The following is a 26,433-nucleotide window of genomic DNA, read 5'->3' as shown; positions in this document are numbered from 1 at the left end:
GGAAGATAAAACAGATAAGGTCAGATAAGACTCCATCTTTTTTATTTGTATAGATGCTCATGAAAGACTAAACTTTTGAGAAGGTAGAGTTGCAACTCAATACCTTGTTAAAAACATTTCCCGTTCGCATGGTTTGTTGAGGACAGTGTTTTCCATATGGTAATTGTGTATCTTGTAAAGACATTCAGCCCCATTAAGAGGACATCCACATGCTCTAAATCCTTTGAGATTAAAGATTATATCATGGTTAAAGGCTTTTTGAGATAAACATAAATGCATCTTCATATACTAGTCAGGAATAAACATTTCCCATATGCATTTTTAAAACACTGCAGGTAAAGAAGTGCAAACTTTGTTATTTTTTTTCCCGCACTGCAGTATTCTGCAAAAAGTAATTTAGTTTTCTGCTTTTCTGCTAGTTTAAATTACATCCCCTAACGCTACTTCAGCAATGTCAGATAGTGCTGAAAGGAAAGTCCAATCTTTCAAGCTACATCTGGTGAAACAGTTCTGTGCTTTTATATTTTAAGATGACTTTTAAGAGATCAAATATTTTTCTCAATATCTCCTGTAAGAGATGAGCATCCGCTCCCTTTTCACAAGACACATTTTGAGTCGCCGTAGCAGGTAAAGCAAAGGTGGAGCTAATGACATTAATAATAATGACTGTGTTGCATTGAGGTGCTCTGGGACAGGTAGTGTCGGTGCGGGTTTACTTAGACAATTAGATGGAGCAGAGCCATCATGAATGTTAGTAGTTGTACCTTTTATGAGTTACCCCTGCTCTCGATGTCTGTGTTTTTGTGACTGTTTGAAAAAATAGCTGAATAATTATAATAGTTACCCCTGCTGTTGTTAATATTTGTTTGTGTTACTAGTGATACCTGCATTATCAGTAGATTCACGTGTTAAAAAAACAGGTTGTGCTTTTTGTTACATCTGTGCTTTTCAAGCATTACAAGTCAGCATGTCTGGTGTGATAAAGGTGTGTAATGACAGTATCACATTTTTGGTAACACATTGCAATATTTACTGCTAAGAGCAGCACATATAAAAGTGCATTTATAAAATTATATTCTGAACTTTGCTTTTACTGCAGTTTCAGGGCGGACTCCAGTCCAAAGAAAACATCCTTGATGTTTCTCACTCAATCACTCACTGAGGTCATAACGTATTTAATTTCCTCTGGAGGTGATAGGATCTGTTTCACAGGCCTGCACTGTAAAAAAACAAAAACAAAGCCCTGTTGACCTTGATGCCGTGGATCTGTTGTCTTGCCTTGAAAGCTAACAAGCACTTAAAATGAATGTCATTGCAAATAAGCCCAAGACAGCCGGGCGCACCACAGACATTTAGCTTGAGCTCGGAGGGAGGAAATTAAAGGTGCGACAAAGTGACAAAGGAAAGAGTGAAGGCATCCATCCCTCTGGGTGTTTTCCCTCTCTTTCTTACATGATCACTCTTGCATAACAGCAGCATTGGCAGGCCGGTGTGGCTCAAGACCCCTGCTGGCTGCTTGTAAATGATCATGGAGTTGAAGCTTATTTCACCTCTGCACGCTAGTTTCAGCTAAATGCCTAAAATGTGAATGTGTGTGTACTTGATAACGTTAGTAGTTCAGCTCTTGGCCTGTTCTGTATCACTCCAAACACACCCTGTTCTGTATTCAGCACATACTGATCAGAGCATTGGAAAGAGACTGAGGCTGCGAAATAATGTGTGCTGAAGTGATCCTTTCATTTCAGTTGTACAGGGCTGACTAAAAGCCCGCTGCGATAATCACAGTTATAGATCAAGTCTGTCTTTCTTCCTTCTTATGTAATGAGTCACCATTTTCTCTCTCAGATGCTTCAATTCAAGTTCAGTCTGATTCTCATGGAAGCTCATTCCACAGAAATAAAAACTATTCAAAAAAAAAAGAAAAAGGTTAGTAAATCAAATCTGTGACTGACTGTGAGGATTTCTAAATCAATATTATGACTGCGATTTTGACTTACTGATGGTTGAAATCATGAAATACTGGTTCAGAATTACAAGTTAATCAAAGTTTTGACTGTCGAGGTCAGAGTTATGAGACAGTAAGGCAGAATTATGAGCCAGTAATTCATTATTCTGACGTAGTAATACAAAATTTTGACGTGGTATGCTAACAGCATGGCTCTATGGACGGCAGCGCTATTTTGGTCCAGAGTGAAATATCTCAACAACTGTTGGATGGATTGTTGTGAAATTTTGTTCTGATTTTACCACACAGGAACAATCCTTATGACTTTGGTGAGCCCCAAATTTTTTCTCTAACGCCACCATGAGGTACACACTTGTGCTTTTGAGTGCAATATCTCTAACTATTGCCTCAAATTCAACATTCATGTTCTCCTTAGGATAAACTTTTTTTGTGTATGAGCAGCTTCCCTTTAAAAATGCGCCTCATATAACGCTCGCCAAGCGGCTACTCCGACACGCCCTCAGAAACAGTGAGCTGCAGCACACAGCTCTCCTCTCCCTGCCAAACACTAGCTACCCTCCAGGCAGTCAGTGGACATAAAGTTGTTCCTGTGATGTAGAGACAGAGCTCAGTTAAAACTTTATGGATGAAAGATACTTTTGTTACAGATTAATAACTCACCACTCTGAAACTCTTGCTCCAGTCCATGTTGCCAAGCTGGTCGGCAACATGTACAGCTGAACCAAAGATGTTTACCGGCTTCTCGCTGACCCACCCTACTCTGCTTCTGATTGGCTAGTAGTCCTTAAGTAGGAACTGCGCATGTGCAACTCCCAACAAAGAATTGCTGCAGCAATGTGCAGTATGAAACAAAATATGGTGTTTTTTGAAAATTAAACCATGTAAACCTGTTTTGGTTCAACCCCTACATAAGATTTTGAACCTGAAAATGAGCATAATACCACATAACACTGTGATCAGGTCAGAATTTTTTGTGCTAGTTAGCAGATGCTAGCTTGCAAATGCTAAACAAAGGGGCCATCCACACTAATACGCTTTCATTTTAAAACTCCGGGGTAGTATTTTAGTGCAGACAGGTGAAAATAGAGGACTTTAAAAACTATGACATAGACGCTCTTCTTCGTCTGTATTTCTTTATTCTTTTGCCAAATCTTCTGCAACTGTGGAGTAGACCATCTACTTCATGGATGCACCGGCACGTGCATGCCCAGTGTACGTGAACGGCCACTCGGTGTGCGTTTTCAGTTGTTTTAATATAGACGCAGATCAGTTCTGATACACAGCTAAAAGACTGGTGTGGACAGAGATTGTATTCATTTTAAAACTCTTCGTTTTTAAACAAAAACGTAGTAGTGTGGATAGAGCCTAAGACTGTGAACTAAATATTTTACCTGTTAAGTCAGTGTTAGGTTGAGCTTTGAGCTAAATGCTAAGTACAGCGGTACCGACTCGGACATTTCTAAGCATACTGCCTTTAATGAGGTAAGACCAAAACTGTACTTTATATTTAGCTACAACACATTTAAAACAAAGCATTTGTGTGTGTGTCTGGCATGAATGAGCCTCCACAGTTGTCTGTTATGAGCCTTTCATCTCTTTTCCCATCCCTCAGCCTCCCTGCGCTGTCCGTTATATTGAATCTGTGCTGAGGAAACACTGTACGTGCTCATAACTGAATTGACCAAATCTGCAGTTGCTTTCTCCCGCCGTCCGGGCTGTCGGGGAATAGGAACAAAAAAAAAAAACCTACAGTGAAGTTTAATGACAGACGTGGTATGAACCTGTGCTTCTGTGAGAGCACTGCTGCCACCTGTTTTCTGTCGCACGGAGGTTCATTTCATTTAATCAACTGAGACAAATAGAGCTGCAGGGCTCCGCCGAGAGTCAAATTGATCATGTAAGCAGCAGAAAATCTGCAGTAACTTAGTTTCAAAGGGCATGAATCATGAGAAGGAGGGCTGCTCCTTCTCCTCATCTTTCTCTGTGCTCACCTACAGGGAGGTTGTGATTGTGCTGCAGATAGATGCTGGCAGAGGTCAAAAACACAGAACAGGCTCAATTAAGACAGATGAGATGGACTAAGTGCTCTCTCCAGATATTTCTTTTAATAGGCTTCTCACAGCCTTAAATCCTCTCAGCCTCTCTGTAGTTCCTGCAGCTCACTTTGCCCTTGGTTTTACTCCTGTCTTGAATTTAAGGGCCATTCTGATATTTTAATGTTAAGAAATTAAGTCATTAACACAGGACACACAGCTGAGATTGGGCTTTTTAAACCATTCACCATATCATGCTATGGGGTGGCTTTCTTTATGAATAACACTAAATGTGCATAAAAAAACGTGTTTAAAGTGTAACTTCAACCATGTTAGAATTTCTTATTCATAGTAGTTTCTAGTCACGCAAATTTTGGTTTTATATTCCGAGGTTTGGAGATATCAGGTTCCAGTTTCTGCCTCCACCCCAGTACCATTTCCCAGTTTTCACTGGGACTATTTCAAGTATTTTCCGTGAAAACTGTTGAGCGAGGTTTCTGTGGATCATCTAGAGTAACTGAGACATTAGTTTCACATTAAGTTAGATAATAAAAATAATCTTTGTGAAGCAAAGTGATCCGTGACATAGATTAGGAGATTGTTATTCAACAAATACTGTGCAACAGGATGTTCCCCCGACACCTGCCATGAGTTGCCATGCCAATGATAGGTGTACAGTATATTTTTGCTAATTTCAGTAACAACTCCTCATTCATTTAGATCAAAACCTTGTAATTCCGACGTAAAACAAGTGTTTCGTCAATGTGGACATTACTCGTGCGACAGGTCTCGACCAGTCTTGTATTTTGTTTGTTTGTAACCAAAAATGGGAGAAAATTGGTGAATGTAAGTTCTCTTTATTCACTCATGATATTATGCACTAATCTGTTCGTACGACTGGTTCTTGACTCGGGAAATTAATCAAATTAAAATTTTCAATGTTTTTAGGAGCACAAATAAAACTCCATCCAGCTCCGTTGTATCGGGGTGGCAGCAGAGGATAGATAAGATATCTCAACATGGACGGATGAAACTATTTGCACGGCCTCACACCAGTATGGGTATGTGAGAAAATAATCCCCTTTTGAAATGTGTCCTCCCATTTTCTTAATCTCAGTATAATATATCTCCTGGCTGTTTCTCTCCTGCAGCTATCCTTCACGCATACTGCAACGTTTACTGCAGCCTCGGCTCCTCCTCTTTCACTGTCCCCTCTGTTAATGAAATAACAGCTTTGCCTGCATCCTGGCAGTTATTCAATATGACTAGGTGAGTCATTTACCTTCTCCTCCCTCACTAACTCGCCTTTAGCCATCACAGGCTCAAACTAATTTGTAAAATGGGCGAAAATTCTCAATTTCACCTTTTCTTTCCTCTGTTTCCTCACCTGGTATCTGTGCGGCAGAGGTGTGTCAGTCGGGTCTTCCTGGCTCCTGTGGGCTCCAGCAAGTAGAGGCAGGAGTGGACTTGAGCCCTAACCCCCTCTAACAGCACCTCAGGCTGCTCTGTGGATACAGAGGACAGGTACAGAGGGCCGGAGGACGGGTCCGCCTGCCAGGTCCTGAAAAGGAGCGAGAAGAGATTTTCAGGAAGTCGTGCACATAAATGTGACTGCAGTCAATCTGATTACAACCGGACTTTAGTTTAGCTGTTGACTGTATGCAATTTAAACCCTAACCCCTCTGTATTATGTCAAATGAAACCGTTCAATAAAATGCAAGCATTTGATTGAACAGTTTCTAATTTTGTCTGTCTTTCTACATTTGGCCACTGAGACACACTGGAAAAACAGAGAATGACAACCTGGGAAGAACTGATCTTATAATACATTCCTTCGACCAGTAGGATGCCTCCAAAGCTGTTTCAAAGGATAAGTAAAGATACGATGACATGTACTGTCAGAAACAAATACCATGAAAAGACATAAATATTGTGTGTGTGTGTATTCAAAGTCTGATAGATCTTTGTGCCATAGAGCTCCGTCATTGCCCAAAAACCCATCAATGAGCCACACTGTTGCCAACCTACAACCAACAAATGCACAATTTCCTCCTGTTTGACTAACGTTTGCTAAAAACTACAGTCACCGGCTGTTTTAGGATACTACTGAGCCTTTAAACCAGAGCCTCGGAAAGTGTTGAGACGCGTGGAATCTTTTCTTGGAGTTGCTGGGACTTGCCAAGAAAAAGAAAATGTCTTTGTGATGTGTTTTAATGTCTCACTCAGGGGTAACTCAGAGTTCATGTACGCTGTCATGCAGAGGAAATAGGACAGAGGTACACAGTGTGATGTGATCCAGCTGCAAACACAGATACTGTCATGTCTCATCTGACTTCAGGGTTGGATTAAAATTTCATCAACCCCATTCATACCACACGCACACAAAAAACAGACTACTGTCTCCAACTTTAAATCAAAGTGACACACGAGTATTTTTGGCTTTGACTCCTCCGTCCTCCCAGCTCTGTAGAGCTCGGCAGGTTAGGACCCAGAGGCCCGTGAAGCCTGGGGCTTGCCTTGCCTCATTACCTGAGCAGCAGGTACTCCTGTGGTGGCCGGGAGCCCAGGCCATCGCCCTGGAGGAGGTAACGGTAAACTTCTGCGTCCTTGGACAAGGTCTGTATGACGGTGGCCTTGTGCAGAAGTCCCTCCCACCGCTCCTGCTCCCTCAGCAGCCGGTGGAGCAGCTCCCTCTGCGGGGCATCCACCTCCACGGAGCCACGCCACATCCACAGTGGGCAGCCGTCGTCCATCTGCAGACGAGTAGAGAATCAGAATTAAATGGAGCCACCAGGACGCTCCTCTATGCACACTAACTCTTAATCTTGATTAGATGGTTTGTTCCTTCACTTCTTCTTTGCCTACTTTATTTATTAGTTCTGATTTGAAGTCCATCTTAATGTGGTACTGGCATGCTATGTGTACACTGTAGGACTGAATATGTGTTGTCCAAAATTCAGACCATTGTCTGCTCTGTCTGACTTTGCATGCTCTGATGCCCGCCCAGTCAGTTGGGCTACGGTTGTTCTCTTCTCTAACACAAAATGGAGAAAACTAGCGAGCCTTGCAGAACAGATAATCATGGCACCAAACAATCAGGGAAACTGTGTGGGAGCTTTTTTTCTTAGCTGTGGTCGAGGGATGCATCCTGGTAGTAGCATGAAGATTTGTTGCTTGGACGACCTACTGTCCATAAACCTGCACTCAGCCAAATCATCCCAACTCTGCTGGTTAACTCAGACTGCTGAAGCCTCAAATTAGCTCCTGACGCATCTTACATAGTAATGTGGATTAGGAAAGGATCGCTTCACGGCCAGTATGGAGAGGAGAAATGATTACACCTACCAGCAAGTCTTCCATGTACATTTAGCATGTGGGTTTTGTATTAAGATGGACTAAGCTAAGGGGGTGAGACATGACCATAGACAGAAATAACACTCTTATTTCTCATTTCCTGTCATGTGTCCGTTGGGGCTATCTACTAAAGGTATAAAATGCCCAAAGAAACTTTGGTTTAAATTAGTATGGAAGTGAAACATCTCTGTAGGCCTAACTCCCACTTTCCTCCCTCCATTTACCTTCTTGAAGGCCAGCTCCACATGCTCTGGAGCTGGGTGGCTCTCCCAGTCTCGGCTCTTCTCTCTGGCCTCCTTCAGGAGGTCCTGGGTGCTCAGCTGCAGCTTCCTCCTTCTCTCCTCCTGCTCCTCCTCACCTCTACTCTGACTGGGGGACACCAGACCTCCTCCCTCCCCAGAGAGGAAGTCCTCAGTGGGGCCTGCAGCATTTAAACACTGACCCGGCCAGAACTCTGGAAGCTACAGAAAGGATTTTGTTATTTGTTAATGTCTTTTCAGCTTTGGCTTCAAAAATGTTTTCTACAGTAAAAAAAACCACATTGTGCAGCAAGCTGTAGGTTTGTGTACCTGGAAGAGTCTCTGGGCCTCGGTGATCATGTTGGCCAGGCCCTGGGTGGCAGCCAGGTTCTCACTCAGGTCCCGCTGGTCTGGGCGGCCCAGGCTGTACTTCCTGTGACTCGACCTGCAGCAGCAACACAGGAACAAGGTCAAGGTCACTTCTATTGTCCTGAATTAAAGGCAGCAAACTGAAATCCGATGGTGGAAGAACTACTTAAATAAAAGTATCAATACCACATTATGAAAACACTCCATTTGTTAATTATTATTAGCTAAATGTAACTACTTTATGTACAGTTATTGTAGCTAGTTTAATCCAGTGTTTACCAAACAGGGGCTCAGGCCCCTCCAAGAGATCACATGATTCATCTGAGGGGCCGTGAGATGATTCATGGGAGAGGAACACAAAGTAATGAACCACCGTGAAAATGTCAGACAGGGAGGATAGACGGCTGCTACACATCTCTCTGGAGTTTTTATTTCCAGTGTGTGTGTTGTTGTTTTTTTTTTTGGTTTTTTTTTTTTTTTTACAGTTTTGGGAACATTGACAGGAAATAGAAAGAGGGTGTGAAACGTTTGACACGTCGCCTTCACAGCAGTGATGGCAGCTCCACGGTGCAGGTAGTGTGTGTCTGTGCCAGTCAGCCGAAGCAGTGTATACAGGCAGCAGACAGGAATCAGCAGCCCTGCTCACAATTACTGTAACTGACAGATTGGGGTTATTTTGGAAAGTTTTTTAGTTGCATCGCTGGGGTTTACTGGAAACTGACAGATACTCACAGGAAGTTGTTTTCCTTGATTTTATTTGATATGAAGTTTTATCTTTTAAGTTGTTTTAGTTTCTGATGAATACGAAAAAGTTAGAAGAGCGTTTTGTCATATCAAACAGCACACACTCTTTTCAGCGCAGAAAAACTGTTAAGTTAGACACCAACATTTGAAACAAATCGAGCTGGTTGGACGGGTAGTTAGACCATTAAAAAGTATATATCACAGTAGGAGTGGTGAGTTCTGTCACAGCAGAAACATGAGCAAAAAGACGCCGAGATGAGATTTCATAGATCTGCGGGAGAACAGCTGCGAGCAGAAGTCAATTTCCCGAGTTATTGTTCCCACCACAAAGTGTGACGTGATTTCTGACAGGCGGGGACTTTGGCTTCCAGTCGCAGGGAGGCACAAAGTGCTGATTGTGTCGTTATGTCATTTCCATCTACTGTCCTGTCAGCCTGAAGAGAGGAAAAGAACCAAAGTGGAAAAGGGAAGAGGTGGAGATGAAAGGAAGGGAGGAAAGTACAGGAAGAAGAGGAGTTAGTGAGCGGAGAGTGATTACAAGAATGAGAAGAGAAAACAAGGAGGAGGTGAAACGAGGAAGGGATGAGTGGGATATCAGGGGAGGAAGACGAGCAGAGCGAAAGAAAAATGTGGGTGAGAGAGAGATGATGTGAGCGTGGATGGAGAAAAGAATTATGGCAGAATGAACAGCTAAAGAGGAGGGTAAAAGGAAACAAGATGGATGACAAAATGTGTATGGAAAGAAGGGACGCAAGGTTAAAGAGGGAGAGAGGAGGGGAGTCTTAAGATGAAGGAGGCTAAGTAATAAGCAGGAGGGAAGGTTGAACCAACAATGAATGCATCCTACTAACAAGTACTGTTCCTCTGTGCCATAAAAGCTCCATTGTTGTCCATAAACTATTGAAAACATGTCATGGTACACTGGGTGACCTGTTCCTTCATCATCATGAACACACTCACTGTAGTTTACTTCACATGCACCGTCCTGCTGCCCCAAATGCTCACTAGAGCGCCACATGTGGATTACTCCGACACAACAAATGCGCTATTTCCTCCTGTTTGTTGGATAAAAACTACAGTGAGCAGCTGTTTTAGGAACTGAGCCTTTAAAACAATGAAACTATATATTTACATCTTCGGTAGGAACCAACGGGCTCCCAGCTAAGAGCCACAGACAGGAAGTCAGAAAGTATTGAGATACACTGTTGACTTTGGTCTTTCTTTGGATTTGTTGACAATAAGAAAAACACATAGAATAACGTCAGCTTTATCATTTCAAGTTCATTTATGTCTCTTTTTACTTGAGCGAGCTTGGGTGTGTGAGACATGACAACACACAATGTTTGCTTACACTGATGCTAAGAAGGCATTAATGTATTAATACAGCGAAGACACCAGCGCAGTACAATCTCTGAGCTCAGATAAATGATGTGCAGACACTGATTGGATAACCATTATCATTTGCAACAGTCTCAGTAATTTCTAACTTCCTGCCCAGCAGGATTCTCAGCTAAAAAGCAGAGAGAAAATATCTTTCAAATCACGGTGTGAAGTTGAGGGCAGGTGGAAATTGGTGGAGGTTATGTAATGCGTTTTCTGTGTATAGTGTGCTGACAGCTTTTCATCACACAGAGTGAGGGTTTAACAGCTGGATCTGATCCAGAGGTGATGTGATCTGTGAGAAATTTGAAAACATGACGTCTAACGAAGCAACAAAAGGAGGAAGAACTGTATTTTTCTATGCCACCAAAATGTCAACCTAACAGCTAACCAGAGGCGAAGTCGGGGTCTGAAGCTAAATCAGACGCTAGTAAGAAAGTAAGAACTATCCTGTAGGGGTAACGAAATGAAAAGTTTTTTTTTTTTCAGCTTTCTTTGCAGAGAACTTTGACAGAATTCAATCATATCCTGATAATTTTCCTGTCCTGTTGGCCTCTCAGCAATTAACTTGGTAAGTGAAATATTCTGATAACTGAAAGAAATGGCTACCAGAACTAGTAAAAATACAAAAAGTAGACCCAGGGTGTTAAAAAAAAATATGGTTTCAGTGCACTATAAAAAAACTACTTGTAGAGATTTAAAACTTATGCTCATTTATCTGAAACATTAAATACTGGGTCAGTTTCAAAATTACATCATAATCACAAAGTATTACAGTTGTTAGCAGAGGCTACTTCTTAAACTGTACGTAGTGAAGTGTTCAAGGACACTCAAATAACAGATCAAAAGCACTAACAGCTATGTTATCAGAAAATAAACTCCTGATGAAATATCATATAAACAATTTGCTAAATCAAATTAAAGCAAAACACACAGAGTGGACACTTAACAGCAGAGGTGTTATGTAACAGCTGTTAAGACTTATGTAACTGTGACTATGTGAGTCAGACACAGCCTAAATAAAATGTCCATAATTTGAAAAAGACATGACCTCGGTTTTTACAAGATGGTTAACAAATTAAAACAACTAAAAAGGTAACTGATGCAGGTTCTTTTGTGGCACTAACATTACTTTTAAAGGCAGTGTCCGTGGTTTAAGCTCACCTTGGTGCATTGGCGTCTCTCTTTAGGGTGTTGAGGTGGAAAAGCGACGGCGCCAGACATACTGCAATGTTGGTTGGAGTCATTTGGTTCTCGTCCACGCAGGCCACCACGTCCCGCAGGAAGAACAGCAGCGTTCTCAGCGCCTCCCTGTTCTCGACAGGAAGCAGCAACATGGCTGCCTGAGCCGCAACCAGCTGCTGATCCTTAGGAAAATCTGCAAGCAAAACAATGTCCAGTTAATGTTTCAATTTTAGCAGTGTAGTATACATGATTACATTTTTCCAATTCATAAACACGATGAAATAAGAAAAGGAGAGGGGGACAAACAAATTAACCTTGTAAGTTTGGGTTGGTTTTTACATTGCTAGATAGCTACTAATACATTGGTGGCACTAAAGGAAAAGTTAATATTGTGAAAAAAGGAGTGTATTTGTCGTCAATGTGTTTGTTTTATCTTGTAAATTTACCACTTTCATCTCAGAGAATATCCAAGTTTTTGTCTCAAACTTCTTGCAAATTTGTGAGTTTTATGAGTTTTATTTCTCATGATGTTACCACTTTAAATATAAAGAATATCCCGCTAAATAATTGATATTCTAAATATTTATACAAAATATAATCGTACCATTTTAATCTCAGACAATATCCAATAATACAGTATGTTTTTTTCATGTAATTTGTCAGTTTATTTTCCCAAATTTATGTTTCAACTCATAAATTTACCACTTTAAATTTTAAAGAATATCTAAAAATAATCTCTTGCAAATTTGTGAGTTTTATCTAATAAATGTACCATTTTAAATTTTAAAGAATATCCCACCAAAGATCCTCTTAAAATTGTGTTTATTTCTCGCAAATGTGTGCGTTTAATCTCATAAATTTACATCTTCAATCTCCAAATTTTGAGATCATTTCAAAAATATATATACAGTTGCCCTAATATGCCCTCATCCATCCATCAACCGCTTATTCTGTGTACAGGGTCGCGGGGGGGCTGGAGCCAATCCCAGCTGACATCGGGCGAAAGGCGGGGTACACATAGACAACCACACACATTCACACCTAAAGTGACATGCAAACTCCAGAAAGGCCGGGGCAACCGGGGTTTGAACCCACGTAAGTAAAAATGTAATCTTCTCAATGCTAGATACATGATAACAGTAACTGTGCTCACATTGGTAAATGTGGAGAAAGGACTCGCAGAGTTTGCTGGTAAAGATGGGTTCAGGCAGGTCTCTGAAGTACTGCTTCACCATGTCAGCCACGTCGAAAGCAGACTGACCATCGTAGGAAACACCACCCGGATCAGATTCCACCAGATCACGGAGGTACTGGATACGAGACTTTACCCCTGACTTCCGGAAAAGACCCACCTAAGAGAGAACACAATGCAAATTAAATAAAAAATAAATAAAAACACAAAAATCCTTGAAATTTTCTGTTATTTTTCTTTCAAATTTTTTTGTTTGGTCTAAACGTTTTTACTTTAATTGTATGTAAGTATCAAAAAAATGCACTATTATTATTATTATTATTATAAAAATGCTCATTGTATTCTGTAAGCTACTGGTTGTTACCACTAAAATTATTTCATTAGAAATTTGTATCATGTATAAAATTGCTGTAAGCCTTTTGCTCCATTACCTGGTCCAAACACTCGGTCTTCAGGTAGACCAGTGCTCTGAGGATGCTGGGAGGAAGTGGCTCTCCCGTCTGCTGGACGCTCAAAAGCAAAGGAACCCCAAAGACCCGCCGGCCTTTCACGTCCACCATCTTGGTCTTCCTCAGCTGTTTAGGAACAGTCCTGCAGATGACAGATACATCCATTAGATCCTGCACTTCTCCGATTTTTAAGAAGCAATCAAAACTAGTGCTTGTTTTGCAAATGTCCTGGGAATTTTTAATCTCAACTAGTCAAGTGTAAAAAAAAAAATGCTTAACTTGGTTGCTGTTGGATGTGTTTCCCTTTGAAGGTGGAGCCAAATAAACATTTTTTGATTATATAAGTCCCTCAAATCAGCTCTGCAGGAAAAGCATGCAGGCACGGAGAAACCACAGACAATAATCAAAGAGAGCAGAGTTGAAAATTTTCTGAACGGTTGTCAGCAACCTTTTAACCATTAATACCAGTGACATATTTTTCTTTTCTTTTGGACACTTATGTTGTTCCAAATGCAGGGGACCCAAAAACTCAACTGCTGATTTTTTGAAAATTGCGCAGAAAGCTGCTATGCTTTTTAGCTTCCAACTGTAGGGCTGAGTGCACTCTGGATAAAACTGCAGTCTAGTAATAGTCATGTTTTAAAAAAAAAAAATACAAAAAAAGAGATCCACAGCACTCCAACAATCAGTAATGAAACAGCCTCTCCACTTGGCTCATCATCCTAAAAGTTCTATATAAAAAAAACGTCAGCCCCGTAGCTTTCACCAAAGACCATTCACAAAGAAAAAATGGTCATCAAACATGCACTCTAAATGCTTTTCAGCTCTCTCTCACTCTCTCTCTATCTTTTTTTCTTCCATATCTAACAGTGGCTTTTAAACAAAGTGGTTATTTTAAGGGAAAGTGTATCAGCCGTCCCAATCAGCAATTAATTGCTGTATTTTTAATCATCTAACACTTGTTGAACTAATTGTTGAAGCCCGAGGAGGTTTTGTTCTTTTTTTGCTGGAGCATTGGGCCTAATGGTGTTGCAGTGACAGAAAATAGGGTGGTGAAGGAGCAGTGGATAAGACGCATGCCTTTGGTGTGAGAGACCTGGGTTCAAATCCACTGTGATACATCCACCATTGTGTCCCTGAGCAAGACACTTAACTGATAGTTGCTCCAGAGGCGTGAGACCTCTGACATGTATAGCAATTGAAAGTCGCTTTGGATAAAAGCATCAGCTAAATGTAACATCCAGTTTTTACTCGATGTGTGTTCATGTCTGACTTTTACAAATAAGTTACTCTTGACCTGTCTTGATTTAATTATACTGGATTCAACCCCCTTCGACCCTCTAGAGGTTAAGCGCGTATAGCTGATAAATGTATAGTTGGATCCAACAATGTACCGATACAAGTAAAATTAAAATGACAAAATTGATACCACTCTCGTGTCTGTCTGTTAAATATAAGGCTAGCTTAGCACAAAGACATATTACACAAAGGAAATATGGGGAAAAGGCTGCCTGGCTTTGTGTGAACATGACAAAATCTGCCTACAGGCTCGTCTGTTTCTTGGCTCAGAGCAGCTGCCAGGCAAATGTCCTGCACATAAACACCCATAAAATGCAAATTTTGTTTTTACACCTGGGCTTTTGTATGGAATAAACAACCAAGATATAATGGGTGAATTAGTGCCAGATCCAGGCAAGCTTTTTTCCCAGCTTCCAGTCTTTGTGCTGAGGTAGCTGTAGCTTTATATTTAATGGGCACTGACGACAGTGGTATCAATCTTCTCATCTAACTCTCTGCCAGAGTTTTCTTATGGACACATCAGTCTTCACTTGACCTTTTTTTCAGAGACCTTACAGAATCCAACCAATGAAATAACATTGGCTCAAGTTGTTCTTAGTTCACCACGGCTAATGCCTTTCCCAAACCTTCCCAAAAAACGACCATCTCTCTACAAAAAGTAATTCCACTTGCCTCAACTTGCCAAATTTTGTATGATGAAATAAAAGAGGACAATGTGTCTAAATTGTATTATCGTCACTTAATCCAGTTTGAGGTTCACAAAAAAGAATTTACATTTGCATTTGAGTTTGAGCTCATTAGAACGTTAACTTGACGTTCTGATTTCTGTTCCCTTCCTTTCATGTGATGTGTTCTGTAAACTGGAGCAGGTTGTAATGCTAAAACACAGCACACCTAAACTACAGGAAGCTTTTAAACCTGCTTCCACAGAGTACCCCCCCCCCCCCCCCCCCCCAATATGTTTGATCCTAAAAATGAAAGACGAATATCTACGAGGAGCAATTTCAGGAGGGTTTTCTGTTTTATTCTCAGTTCCCACATTCAGCCTTATCTCATTGAGCATAACACCCTCGGCAAAAATCTAATTGGTTTTCTACCAAAGCATAAAACAAGCAGGTCATGGGTTTACTCAGAATACAGAAAATACAAATGTTAAGCAGAGTAAACAAGCAGACTATGTCAATGTTTTATTATTCTTAAAAATGAATTTGTCTCAATTTTGCATGAGGGCTTATTCCAAAAACACAGTGTAGGAGGCAAAACACTGATCTCATTAAATCCATGTATGTCAATAAAAAGTGCTTCCTACGTTTAAATCAAGAACAAGCTACAGTTTGAGCTCAACAGTCTGCAAACTCAGGCCTCTATTTGTGTCCAGAGTCTCATTGTTCCCTACTTTGTCCTACTGGAATCAGACTGTTTGCTTTAAAAAAAAAAAAAATCCCTTCTTGAATCGTTTCTCCTTGCCAAAGATTTTAGTGTTTTATTTTTAATCTGTACTGTTTTTATTTCTGTTTACTTGATCTTATTCACTTTATTCTCTTTATTTCCTTTGTGCGTATGTCCTTTGGCCTTATTCTCATTTTATCTGCCTTGCATGGTTTTATTTCTTTCTGTAAAGCACTGTTAGGAAAGGTGTTATATGAATATAAGTTTATTCTTTTTACTACTACCACTGTCCCTGGCTGGCCGTACACTCACCACCTGAAAGTTTCCCCCCACTACTAGGACATAAAAAACACAGAATGACAGGGACCTACACTGCTGCCAACACAAGAAGCATAAAGGGAAAATTCTGTTTTATTTCAACCTGCCGTATTTCCCATAAATGCGGCTATTGTGGTTCTATGGGTCGTGATGACTTTGCGCTCGGCACCTCCGCTGTAGAGATTCAGGTAAACGAGGACGGCGTGAGCCTCCTACAGCTGTTCAAATAAACATGATTTTTACATGAATCACTTGTCATCACAAACACTTGCTTCTGAATCCGACCGCGAGCAAACAGACATTATGACCTCTACCACCTTCTCCACATCATGATGAATGAGATGACTGTGAGTGAGTGAGATAGGCATGTCACTGAGATTGAGAACAGAAACACAGTGTGACCCTCTGAGGTAAATGAAAGTTGCCCAAAATAACCCACAATTCCTCAGTGAGCAAAAAGGATGAGAGAACCAAACTTGCCTCTGATTTCCCAGGAATACAGACCCAAGGTGAGGCACTGGCAGTCCTTTCTGGGGTTTTGTTCGGAAAGGTGTTTATTCCTCTTGAAGCATGTTGTGTGTTTTTTTAAGCAGAGGCAAGGTTGCACCTGAGCCATGAATAATGAATGAATTTTCTAAATAGGCTGCCTGAAATATTTACCCTCCGCCTGCCCACCTGCCCTCCTTTCCACAGTTGTTACCTTGAAGAAGTTTTTCCATGCAGGTGTGCAGAAGCAAAGAGTCTAGGAACACTATTGTTTTGTATCTCACCCTCCCACCTCTCTGCTAACTGTGCCCTCCAACCTCTGCTCAACCCTCACATTTATTTTTCAAGAATGAAATCACCCCCAAACCTCCATCCTTTCACACTTCTTACCAGTTCCAGCCCTGCTTGCTAGATGGGGAGTATTTATCCATTAGAGCGGTGAGTTTGAGCAGGGAGAGTTTCTGTAGCAGGAGGAACTGGGAGACAGACTGTTTCTCCACTCCTGGACTGGTGGGCAGGGAGGGCAGGCTCTGCTCGCTGGACCAGTGCAGCTGCTGGTTCACTGTGCTGGACACACACAGCAGCAGTGAGAACGCATAAGTACACACAAAAACCCAAATATGCACAAACACGTAAAGTACCAGTTGTTAACAACAGAAATGGGGGGGAAATGGTGAAGAACACAAGGGTTTTTATTCAGAGCTTATTTCAGAAGATATTAGACAGCAGAGCTCTTTTATTTGGTGAACCAGACCAACCAGAGAAAAAAAAACTGTGAGGCTGTAACTAAACTGTTGAATGGATAAACAAGTAAGAGAAAAATGGTGCAAAACAATTGTAAAACTTGTCCTAAGGGTGACACAAAAGTAAAATCATATTGTTCCCCAAACTCCAATGGGTTAATCTTCTGTATGGTGGCCATTTTAGATCATTTTCAGATTTGGCTTACAGTTTTCAGTATAAGCTCTAAACTCATCTGCGCTTATAGCAATTGGTCCAAGTGACTACCTAAAGCTAACATTAGCCTACAAGCATGCTAATACAGAAAACTGCCATGTTAACCTGCATGTGCAACTACTGAATGCTACATCCAAATATTAAAACCAAGCCAATAAGCCGTCACTGAAGATGTGGCTGACTTTACATTACAGGAGAGGCTTCATAACTTTTTACTGCTCTATATCCGAGAACAAATATGCAACAACTAAGAGATAAAAAAGCAGCACTATAAAGAGGCGATCAAAATTATTCACCATGAGGCTATTGCTTTTATTGTAAGTGCCTCACAGTTACTCCACTCTCACTTTGGTTGATGCCTGAGGGGATAAATGTAAGTAATGTAAGGGTCACTGTTGGCGCTCCGCTGGACACAAAGGCTTACATTTACAAATGTCCAAAATGCCAAAGTGTCCAATAAAAATCTGATTTTTTTCTGCAAAAGAAAAAGCTTTTATCTCTCCTTCTGTTGCTGAGTTCTTTGTGTCGACTTGTCTTGTCTGTTATTACTTACACTTCTGAAACACTTAACATAGTTATATTGCTGCTAATTGCTGTTTTTATTTCTTGCATTACACTCCAAGCATTCTCACCTTCTCCTGGCTTGTGGTGATTTCGTCTCCGGCTCTTCTCTGTTCACCGGTACCTTCTCATAGCTCTCTGCCTCCTCTTCCTCCTCCGGATGCTGCACCTCCAGGTGGATGTGGCTGGGAGAAGACGGGCATGGGGAGGTGGCGGAGGAGCCATGGGCAGGTGAGTCTTGGGAGGAAGAAGAGGAAGAGGAGGAGGAGGAGGAAGCTCTCTGACAGTCGTCCTCGGAGAGATTTTCAGACCAGGTGGAGACCAGTTGTTGGAGGTTGCTGATCCGCTCCAATATGTTGTCCAGAGCCGTGAAAACGTCTTCACCTGCCAACAGTCGACTCACCTGAGAGAGGATAGCAATTAGGAACAAGATTTTTTGCCATTTCTCATCAAAACCAGCTGATACGCCAGTGTGGAGGCCTACAAGACACATTGTACCTGCTTGTGTCCAGTGGCTTCACTGTAATAAAGTAGGACTAAAAATATGAAATCTCTTTAAAGTCTGTTGCTTTTCAAACTTTTGGTTATGGGCTTTTTAAAAAAGATTATGACGCATCATTAAAATTTAAATGTAATGCCAACAAGTAAAGGTTTTTACTGTTACAATCTGCATTTACTTTCTCAACTTGAGTCAGCAGATTTTAGGATTTTGCAAATTAAGGGTTTCATTGCGATTCATCAATTTTAGAGGAAAGGTATCAGGATCAGAAGTAAAAATAACCGGTTCCTTATAAGTCCATTACCTAATGACTTTTATATTTTATGTCAACTTTTACTTCCATGCCTGCCATATTTTTGTCAAAGAGGGTTCCAAATGACTCCTCTTCTCCTTTTGAAAGAAACACGTCTGAAGCAAGATGATTAATGTAAATCGTCCAAGTTTATTATATAGTTTCAATCTAAAATGGAATTTGATACGAGCACTCACAAAATGATTTCTGGCTTTATGGGAAAACTTCATATAGCAGAATCAATATCCTCGATTGATTACCTGTGTTTTTATAGACTTTCAATTGAATTTCTTTCCGGGGATTTTATCCTTTCTTTAGCAGAGAGGGATGAGGTCCAGAGAGAGAGAGAGAGAGAGAGAGAGAGAGAGAGAGAGAGAGAGAGAGAGAGAGAGAGAGAGAGGGATGAGGTCCAGAGAGAGAGAGAGAGAGAGAGAGGGATGAGGTCCAGAGAGAGAGAGAGAGAGAGAGAGAGAGAGAGAGAGAGAGGATGAGGTCCAGAGAGAGAGAGAGAGAGAGAGAGGGATGAGGTCCAGAGAGAGAGAGAGAGAGAGCTTCCTGCCTTAGTTTTGTGTGAAACAGTATTTGATTGGTGAAGCACTCTGTAAAGACTTTGCTAAAGGGAACAGATGGCAGAATTTTACACCCTTGTTACACAAAATAACCATAATATATTGTACATGTTGAGCCTTAACAATGACTCAACAGTTACTTCACCGAGTAATAATTTTCTCTTTATTACTTTCGGACCTGTTCTGTTATTTTGAAAATCGCAGCTGGGGTGAAAAACAAATATAACTGCAGTATATCTGTGCCCTTGAACCCACTCATGCCATATAGTGACAGCGAGGGGTCCATCATCCTGAACAGACGCACTTTAACCTAACAATTTAATCAGTTTGTTCCCTTATAGGAAATATCACACACACACATACTGGGGCGACTACCCTCATTGTCCACATCTTCTTTGATCGTTTGCTTCAAAACATGGAGGATGAAACTACAAGTGAATGAGTGGCATCACAAAACAGAGTTTTCTAAAAGCCTTTGTACAGAAGTAAAAAAAAAAAAAAAAGCAAACAACAATGTAATTTATGCTATTAGCGGTGCTATTCCACTGTTTAAGATTATCTCTTCTTTAATTAGGGAGTGTGTGACTTTTTCAATATTATTAACTACAGACCAAGAGCCTATTAATATTGTAATTTATTTGTTAGCATTAAATATAATTAGTAAACGCTGTTCTGTCGAGGTTTCTGGATGCTTCAAAACAGCATGTATGACATGTCCTCTAAAAGGCAAAAATGTTTACACCTACCGGTTCCTAAAGGGTGAATTTGAAAGAGGGCGGAAAAGAAGAAAATAGTCTTTTGCCCAGATAATGATGAAAACTTTGACACAGTCTCTCCTCAAATATATTTATGGTGTTGTACTTGGAAGTTCAATCTTTGCCTAATTTCATACCTTCTGCGTAAAGTGGGAGGGACTGTTGGATTATAAAAAACCACTACACTTAGTCTGAAGCAAAGTGAAATTTTAGAAAATGTATGCCAAGCAGCCTTATCCTCCCCTAGAGCAGAGTAACAGTCCTTTGACCCACCTCTGACTCCTCACCCATCCGTTCTGCATCGCTGCCACTCCCACCACTGCCGCCTTCACTTTCAGACAGCTGTTGGTCGTCTGGCACGTTATCGTAGACACTCAGCCGATGATCCAGCAAAGCGAGCGGGCTGGGGACTCCGATGTCACCGGAGGATGAAGACAAGGGGTCCTGGTCACCAGTGGCCAGAGATGAAGTGCCATGGCGGCGACTGTGTCGCCCCCTGTAACCGTGGAAGCTCCCGGTCCTCCAGTTGACGGAGGTGTCATCGATGATGGGGGACAGGATGGTTTGTTTGTGTGCCAGGGATTTGGGGAAGGTCCCGGGTTTGTGTCCACGGGGGATCTGGAAGACCAGACTCTCGTGGCTGCTGCTGTTGTTGTTGATCTGGTTCCTGTAGTCCTGAGGACGGGAACAGATGGATGACGAAAGGTTTAAAGGAAAGGAAAAGGAAAGTTCAAACTAAAGTAATCGGAGAGGGGAAACCACAAGCTGTACCCAATACTGCATAAACCACTCAAGTGTCAGAAGAATGGGTTCAAGGAAAGGAGCATTTTCTATTCACTGTAGACAGAAGAAAAAAAAATGTCCCAGTGGATAAATGAAGGGCTGCAGCCACAGTGGCCTTGAATGCCTTTGTAAGACATCTCTTTCTGTTCTAACCCTTTCAGAAAACCCTGGTTGATGTGTTTAGCAATGAAGACTTAAAATTTTGTCGGACAACAAACATCCCATCAGTTTGGTTGTAACAAAACTTGAATCGGATTTTCTCCAGATTATCTAAACCGCTTTATTTGGAGGTGAAAATGAAAGTCAGCAAAGCCGAAATGTCAAAAATAATCCCTCATTGCACAAGAAAGCTGTGAGTGCACACAAATAGGGAAAGTATGGCAGAAAGCTTCAGCATGAAGTTTGTCTATAATCAGTGACAAATGTTAGCCAAAGTATTTGGAAGAGAAAACGAAGGCGAACTGGGCTTTGTTTTGTCTGATCGTCCCTTCATACTTGTTTTAAGTGATGTTCCCAGATCTCAGTAAAGCAACATGGTGAGCACAATTTTAATGTCACTGATAGAAATGATGGACAAAACTATAACCAACATCTGGCACCAAGTCAAAATTTTGATTTTGGCGAAATATGGCAATAATAAGACATCATGTTTGTAGATCTTCTTCTTCTATCCTTCAAGTACCCATTTTAATACAAAAAATTGCCGTGAATCAGGTTATTGGGACGTGCTAAACCCCTTTTTCCTCGAGCTCTTGGACTGACCTCCGTTCCTGTGTGGACTCCAACACTACTGTTGGAGCGTTTGCAGTTACTCCTGACCCGGGTGACCGGGCTGGGCGTGCTGACAGTGCTGCTGCTCTCTGAGTGGCTGTTGCTGCTGCTGCTGCTGATGGTGTGAGAAGACGAGGGTGAGGAAGACGCACGGCTGCTGGGTCGACCCTGCAGACTGGAGACATTCAGGAAGATGAAACTCAACAGTTGTGCTGTGTGTTGTGGCTCTGAAAGATCGCAATCCACAATCCTCACCTTGACAGGCAGCGCAGCCTCTCTATCCTCTCCTCCTCCTGGATAAGAACCGGCCCGCTGATGATGTGCCGAGCTCGACTCCTGCTGTTACCGCCTCCGCTGTGAGGAGACAGGAGGCCAGTTGTTCCCCTCAGCCTTAGTTTCTCCATCTTCTTGAGCAAACTGGTGCCCTTCTTCATGGGCGGTTTGTCTGGGAAGCAGCCTTCAGCTTCCAGAATCATGGATGACCCTGCACCACTTCCAACGGGGGAAGGGGGTCCACTGAACGAGGTGTCCAGGGATGACATCTTGTTCGAGGAGGAGCAGCGGGAGGAGCTCCTGCTGGTCTCTTGGTCGTCTATGGTGCTGGCAGTAGCAGTGGCGGAGGTGGCTGTGCAGGTAGTTATGTCTCTGTGACTCCGGTGTCCGTGGCCTTCACTCTCAGTGCTGCTGGAGCTGTGGATGGAGCATACATCATGGCGGTCATTGACATCACACCGAGACACCTCCCGGGGGCCGGTAGGGCTTTCAGACATGCAAAGAATGTCCACTGTGGAGTCGAGGCGCCGCCATCGTCGCGTCCGCCTGTCGTAGGTCCAGTTGGCGCTGATGGCACAGAAGTCTTCTTCATCACAGTCGTCTCCCTGCAAGAAGGAGGACAGTTCAGACACAGAGACAAGAGCACACAAAAATCTGCATGGCAGACAAACACTCAAACAGAATACGCACTGACACTAATACATGCAGAGGAGAGAGTACTGTAGGCATGGACAGCAATCTGCAAACAGAATACATACACTCAAAACAAACAGAGAGGCCTGGAATGTACACATTAAATTTATACAAACATCATTATACATTCACACAAACAAAATCATAGAAACATTACACACAGCAAAAAATGTACACAGTACAGTACGTGGGATAACTTTGTAAAATGTTGCTGTTGTATGACTTAAACAGACATTTCCCCGATTTTACACATCAAGGATCTGGATCAACTTTAGACCCTTAAGGTCATGATAATAAGGGAATTCCAATAATCCATCCTAAAAGTAACAAATTTGTGGACTAGTTTTTCTGTATCATTTTGAGACAGGGTGTGCCTGGTTTTTGCAATGTTACGTAGGTGAAAAAAGGCAGTCTTTGTACAATAACTTCAGTTTTGGCATGTCATACAGGTTTTTACATCCTAAAAGCATGATTGAAGTTTAGCTAATTGATTGGTTTCATCTGATTGATAGGTGTAAGTGGTTATCATTTGCTTAACATTTAAGTTTATGGAGTGTTTCCTAATACTATCGCCTAAAAGAAGCATACATTAGGTGAAAAGGATTGGTCCAAGCACATTATAGCAGGAATATCTTCAAACTTTTGCATAATGCAAAAGTTATTAGACCATTTAGACATGTGATCAAATCACAATTACACATGACATAACATTATTATAAAGGTGTAAAACTGAAGGCAGTGAGGATCCAGGTATCTAAACCAAAATTTAAGCATTCAGTCTTTATAACTTCAGCTTCTGTTTCCTTCTCTCTTTCTTTCCTGGACACCTCCTGGACTTTACTTTCTCCTAGACAGAAAAATTGTTGACGAGGAGGACTGCTCAAGTCAAAATCAAGTGATGCTTAATGAGGAGATTTCATGGTGTGACATCCCCCTTGGCTTCGGCTGCTGCGATATGAGAGTCCTGCTGTGTTTGAGTTTCTCGGTGTAAGCTCTGAACACTCACCCGGCGTTTTGATCTTCGCGGCTCCAGCCTCATTTCCACGCATTTGTTCAAAGTACTTAATCTCCTGAAAGAAGAAGACGACAGGAAAGTGGATGGTTGTTAGACCGGCAGTGTCATTTAATAATAATCTTCACGTATATACTGCTACACTGTATGTATGGTGGATGCTTTGCCAAGAATTTCTGCAAACATTTTTGTTCTGTTTACATTATTTTTCAAAATGCAATAGTCACAATCTGGAAAAAGATTTTTTACTTGCAGCCTGTTTAATACCCAGACCAGCAGGATAAATCTGCATGTTGCACTTGCATGTAACCACCACCGTGGTGCCCTTGAACAAGGCACCTAACCTCCAACTGCTCTAGTGGAGCTTCTTATTGGCCACAGATCAGACTGTGCTTGTAGTAAAAGATCGTGGAGCAAAATGTACCTGCAAAATAATATTAATGCCCCGTGAATCTACCACGGTTGAGTAAAGTTAAAGTGACGCTCGGCAGAAAATCAGCATCTTGTAACTGTTGGGAGTTGTCAGAAACTCCACTTGTTTAGAATTTTATCTGCACTGAAACAAGACTGAACAGGACTATTATTGTGCTGTGGATGTCTGTGAAGGTTAAAATCAAGGGCAACTGGACTTAGTTGCAGATGCACAAAGACATTTCAACCCTTGCCTGAGAGACTAAAGCTGGGCATAAGCTGTATGATTTGAGGCCGTTTTTCCACAAATTTTAGCTTTGTCATGCATTGTTTGTCGTGCAGCTTATGGGGAAAGCGGGGACCAATCACTGGTTTGATGAATTTCTGACATGTTAGAAATTTTAGTTTGCCGTTGTCAGGCCGTCGCACCGTTGAAGCACGGCCACAAGCTGATTCCACGCGATCGGTGCCTTTTTTTCTTACAGCGCCTATGCAAAGAGATATAATCCAGTACAACAGTAGTACAAACTACAGCCTCAGAAATACAGTAAGCACAGAGTTTCATTAACACTTTGATCTGACTCAAAAGCTGAACACTGTATTTAAAGACTGCGTGGTTGTATGCAATTACATTAAATTGTGAAAGCTGCTCAGGGTATTATGTCCACACCTCCTGTATAGCATCTGGAAGTGTACTACCTGCAGAGTGAATCAAGGGCATCCTTATCCAGGAAGTTGTGATCCTGCTTTGCCCACTCGATGTCAACGGGGAACCTGCAGTCTGACATACAAAAAAGACAATGAAACAATAAGACAGCGTTTGGATTTAGTCTGTATCATCTTGGCTCTGGCACAGAACAGCCTCATATTTACCTCTGAATAACTGCACATACTGAGGGAAGCCAGCCGCTTGCAGCCAATCACAGGCCTCCTTGGCTTCAATCTCTGCAAACAGCGAGAAGGAAAACAGCATTTGATTCAATTACAATCATTTCATGCTCAGCCCGCTTTAAGAGGGCAAATATTTGCACTTAATTAGTCGTCTGTTTATGAAGTTTAATTACATTTGCATTTGGGTAAAAAAAAAAACACACTGGGGGAGAAAAACTGGAAGCACATCCAGGCTATTAATTATCTGTGACTCTTGGAGGAGGCCATTTTGACTACTACTAATTGGCTGAGTGCGGGGATGGGAGAGAAGGAAAAGAGATGTTTTTCATGTGTTCCTCCTCTTCATCTTCTAACCATCTGCCTTGCTTTAACCTGAGGTTGTTGCCATCGATGGGCAGTTCAACACGACCGTGAAACACATGAAAAAACTATTTCTGTAAAACAAGTTTCATGGACATAAAATGAACATTACAGAGCTTTGGGAATTGTCGTGCCAAAGCTGAGACATAAACCCAGATTTCACTAATGAACACTATTCAGAAAGGAAGACAGTATCCAGTATTTATCTACTGCTTTTCTTTCTTTCTTTCTTTAAGTTCTTAATATTTGAAGTAGAACTTATTTTGCAAGAAATCACCATATATCCTCCTGTGTGCTTATTTGGTCAAAATTAAAACTGAAAAAAGAAGATAATCAGATTGTATATATTTTTCTGCTGCGATGTGATATATTAGCGTTCTTCAGGGGACTGACAACGTTAACCAGCTGGAGGGTCGACATTATTAGATCTTGCTTTTTGCTGTTTGTCCCATCTGTGATTTAAGCACTCCGTACATTACGCCATGAGTCTACCTGGACTCCACATGTTAGTTACTCTGTGTCTTGATTCAGACCCTGGAGAAACGTACTTCATGCTCAGGTTTCTGGACTACCAGTCACTGTGATTTCACAGTAGTTGTGGTGTGCCGTCACCACAACTGGACCCATTAAAAGAGAGACAGCTAACGCATGCAGGAGCTGTCGGAGACACAGCAGGTGTGGAAATAACATGTTGAAAGTAACCCTCAAATGTCAGTCAAATGCTGCCATAGGAAACAGACATTTGTTTATTTCAGGACGACTTTAACATTTCTTTTTTTTATTATTACAGCCTGTCAACTCAATCAACTCTTAAATTGTAGTTGTGCCTTTATTTTAAACTAAAAGCTTCTTTCCTCCATAGAAGTACATAAAAACCTTTTAAAAATTTGTATCTCTGATACCGGCTCTTGTGTGACTTTGTATCTTGGTACTAGTTGTCGCAGCCTTTAAAACGTCAGGGACAAAACTCCTCTGTACTCCTTTTCATTAAAGCAGCTGCAGCCAAACACATTGAAAGGAACACATTTCATACACTCAATATGATGCTTGACATAATAATGCTCCAGCCTACACTTATGATGAGCACACACAAGATTACATGCCTCGATCAACACTTCAAGACAAGATTAAAGATATGTGCACTGGAATACCTGTGCTCACACAACCAATTAACCTCCACTGCAGTCAAGTGTTTTGTGCAGA

At 41.5% G+C, this 26,433-nt stretch overlaps 1 protein-coding gene across 3 annotated transcripts in view; it reads right to left on the bottom strand.

Moving 5' to 3' along the window:
• Positions 1 to 26,433, bottom strand: part of si:dkeyp-23e4.3 (rho GTPase-activating protein 7) — a 113,858-nt gene that overhangs the window by 1,686 nt on the left and 85,739 nt on the right. For all 3 annotated transcript variants that reach the window (XM_038708719.1, XM_038708721.1, XM_038708720.1), the window contains 15 exons: positions 24,853 to 24,924; positions 24,679 to 24,760; positions 23,563 to 23,626; positions 21,846 to 22,468; positions 21,582 to 21,765; positions 20,310 to 20,711; positions 17,993 to 18,324; positions 16,794 to 16,970; positions 12,894 to 13,053; positions 12,424 to 12,622; positions 11,250 to 11,463; positions 7,923 to 8,037; positions 7,578 to 7,814; positions 6,529 to 6,752; positions 5,387 to 5,560 (listed from right to left, as the gene is read on the bottom strand). In XM_038708719.1, coding sequence (XP_038564647.1) covers positions 5,387 to 5,560; positions 6,529 to 6,752; positions 7,578 to 7,814; positions 7,923 to 8,037; positions 11,250 to 11,463; positions 12,424 to 12,622; positions 12,894 to 13,053; positions 16,794 to 16,970; positions 17,993 to 18,324; positions 20,310 to 20,711; positions 21,582 to 21,765; positions 21,846 to 22,468; positions 23,563 to 23,626; positions 24,679 to 24,760; positions 24,853 to 24,924 — 3,259 coding nt within the window. The remainder of the gene's footprint in view (positions 1 to 5,386; positions 5,561 to 6,528; positions 6,753 to 7,577; positions 7,815 to 7,922; positions 8,038 to 11,249; positions 11,464 to 12,423; positions 12,623 to 12,893; positions 13,054 to 16,793; positions 16,971 to 17,992; positions 18,325 to 20,309; positions 20,712 to 21,581; positions 21,766 to 21,845; positions 22,469 to 23,562; positions 23,627 to 24,678; positions 24,761 to 24,852; positions 24,925 to 26,433) is intronic.

This window comes from Micropterus salmoides, unplaced genomic scaffold (assembly GCF_014851395.1).
Source record: "Micropterus salmoides isolate LMB-PRFRI ecotype aquatic unplaced genomic scaffold, ASM1485139v1 Ms_hic_scaffold_9, whole genome shotgun sequence".
NCBI lineage: Eukaryota > Metazoa > Chordata > Actinopteri > Centrarchiformes > Centrarchidae > Micropterus > Micropterus salmoides.
This window is presented reverse-complemented; position numbering and strand designations above follow the sequence as displayed.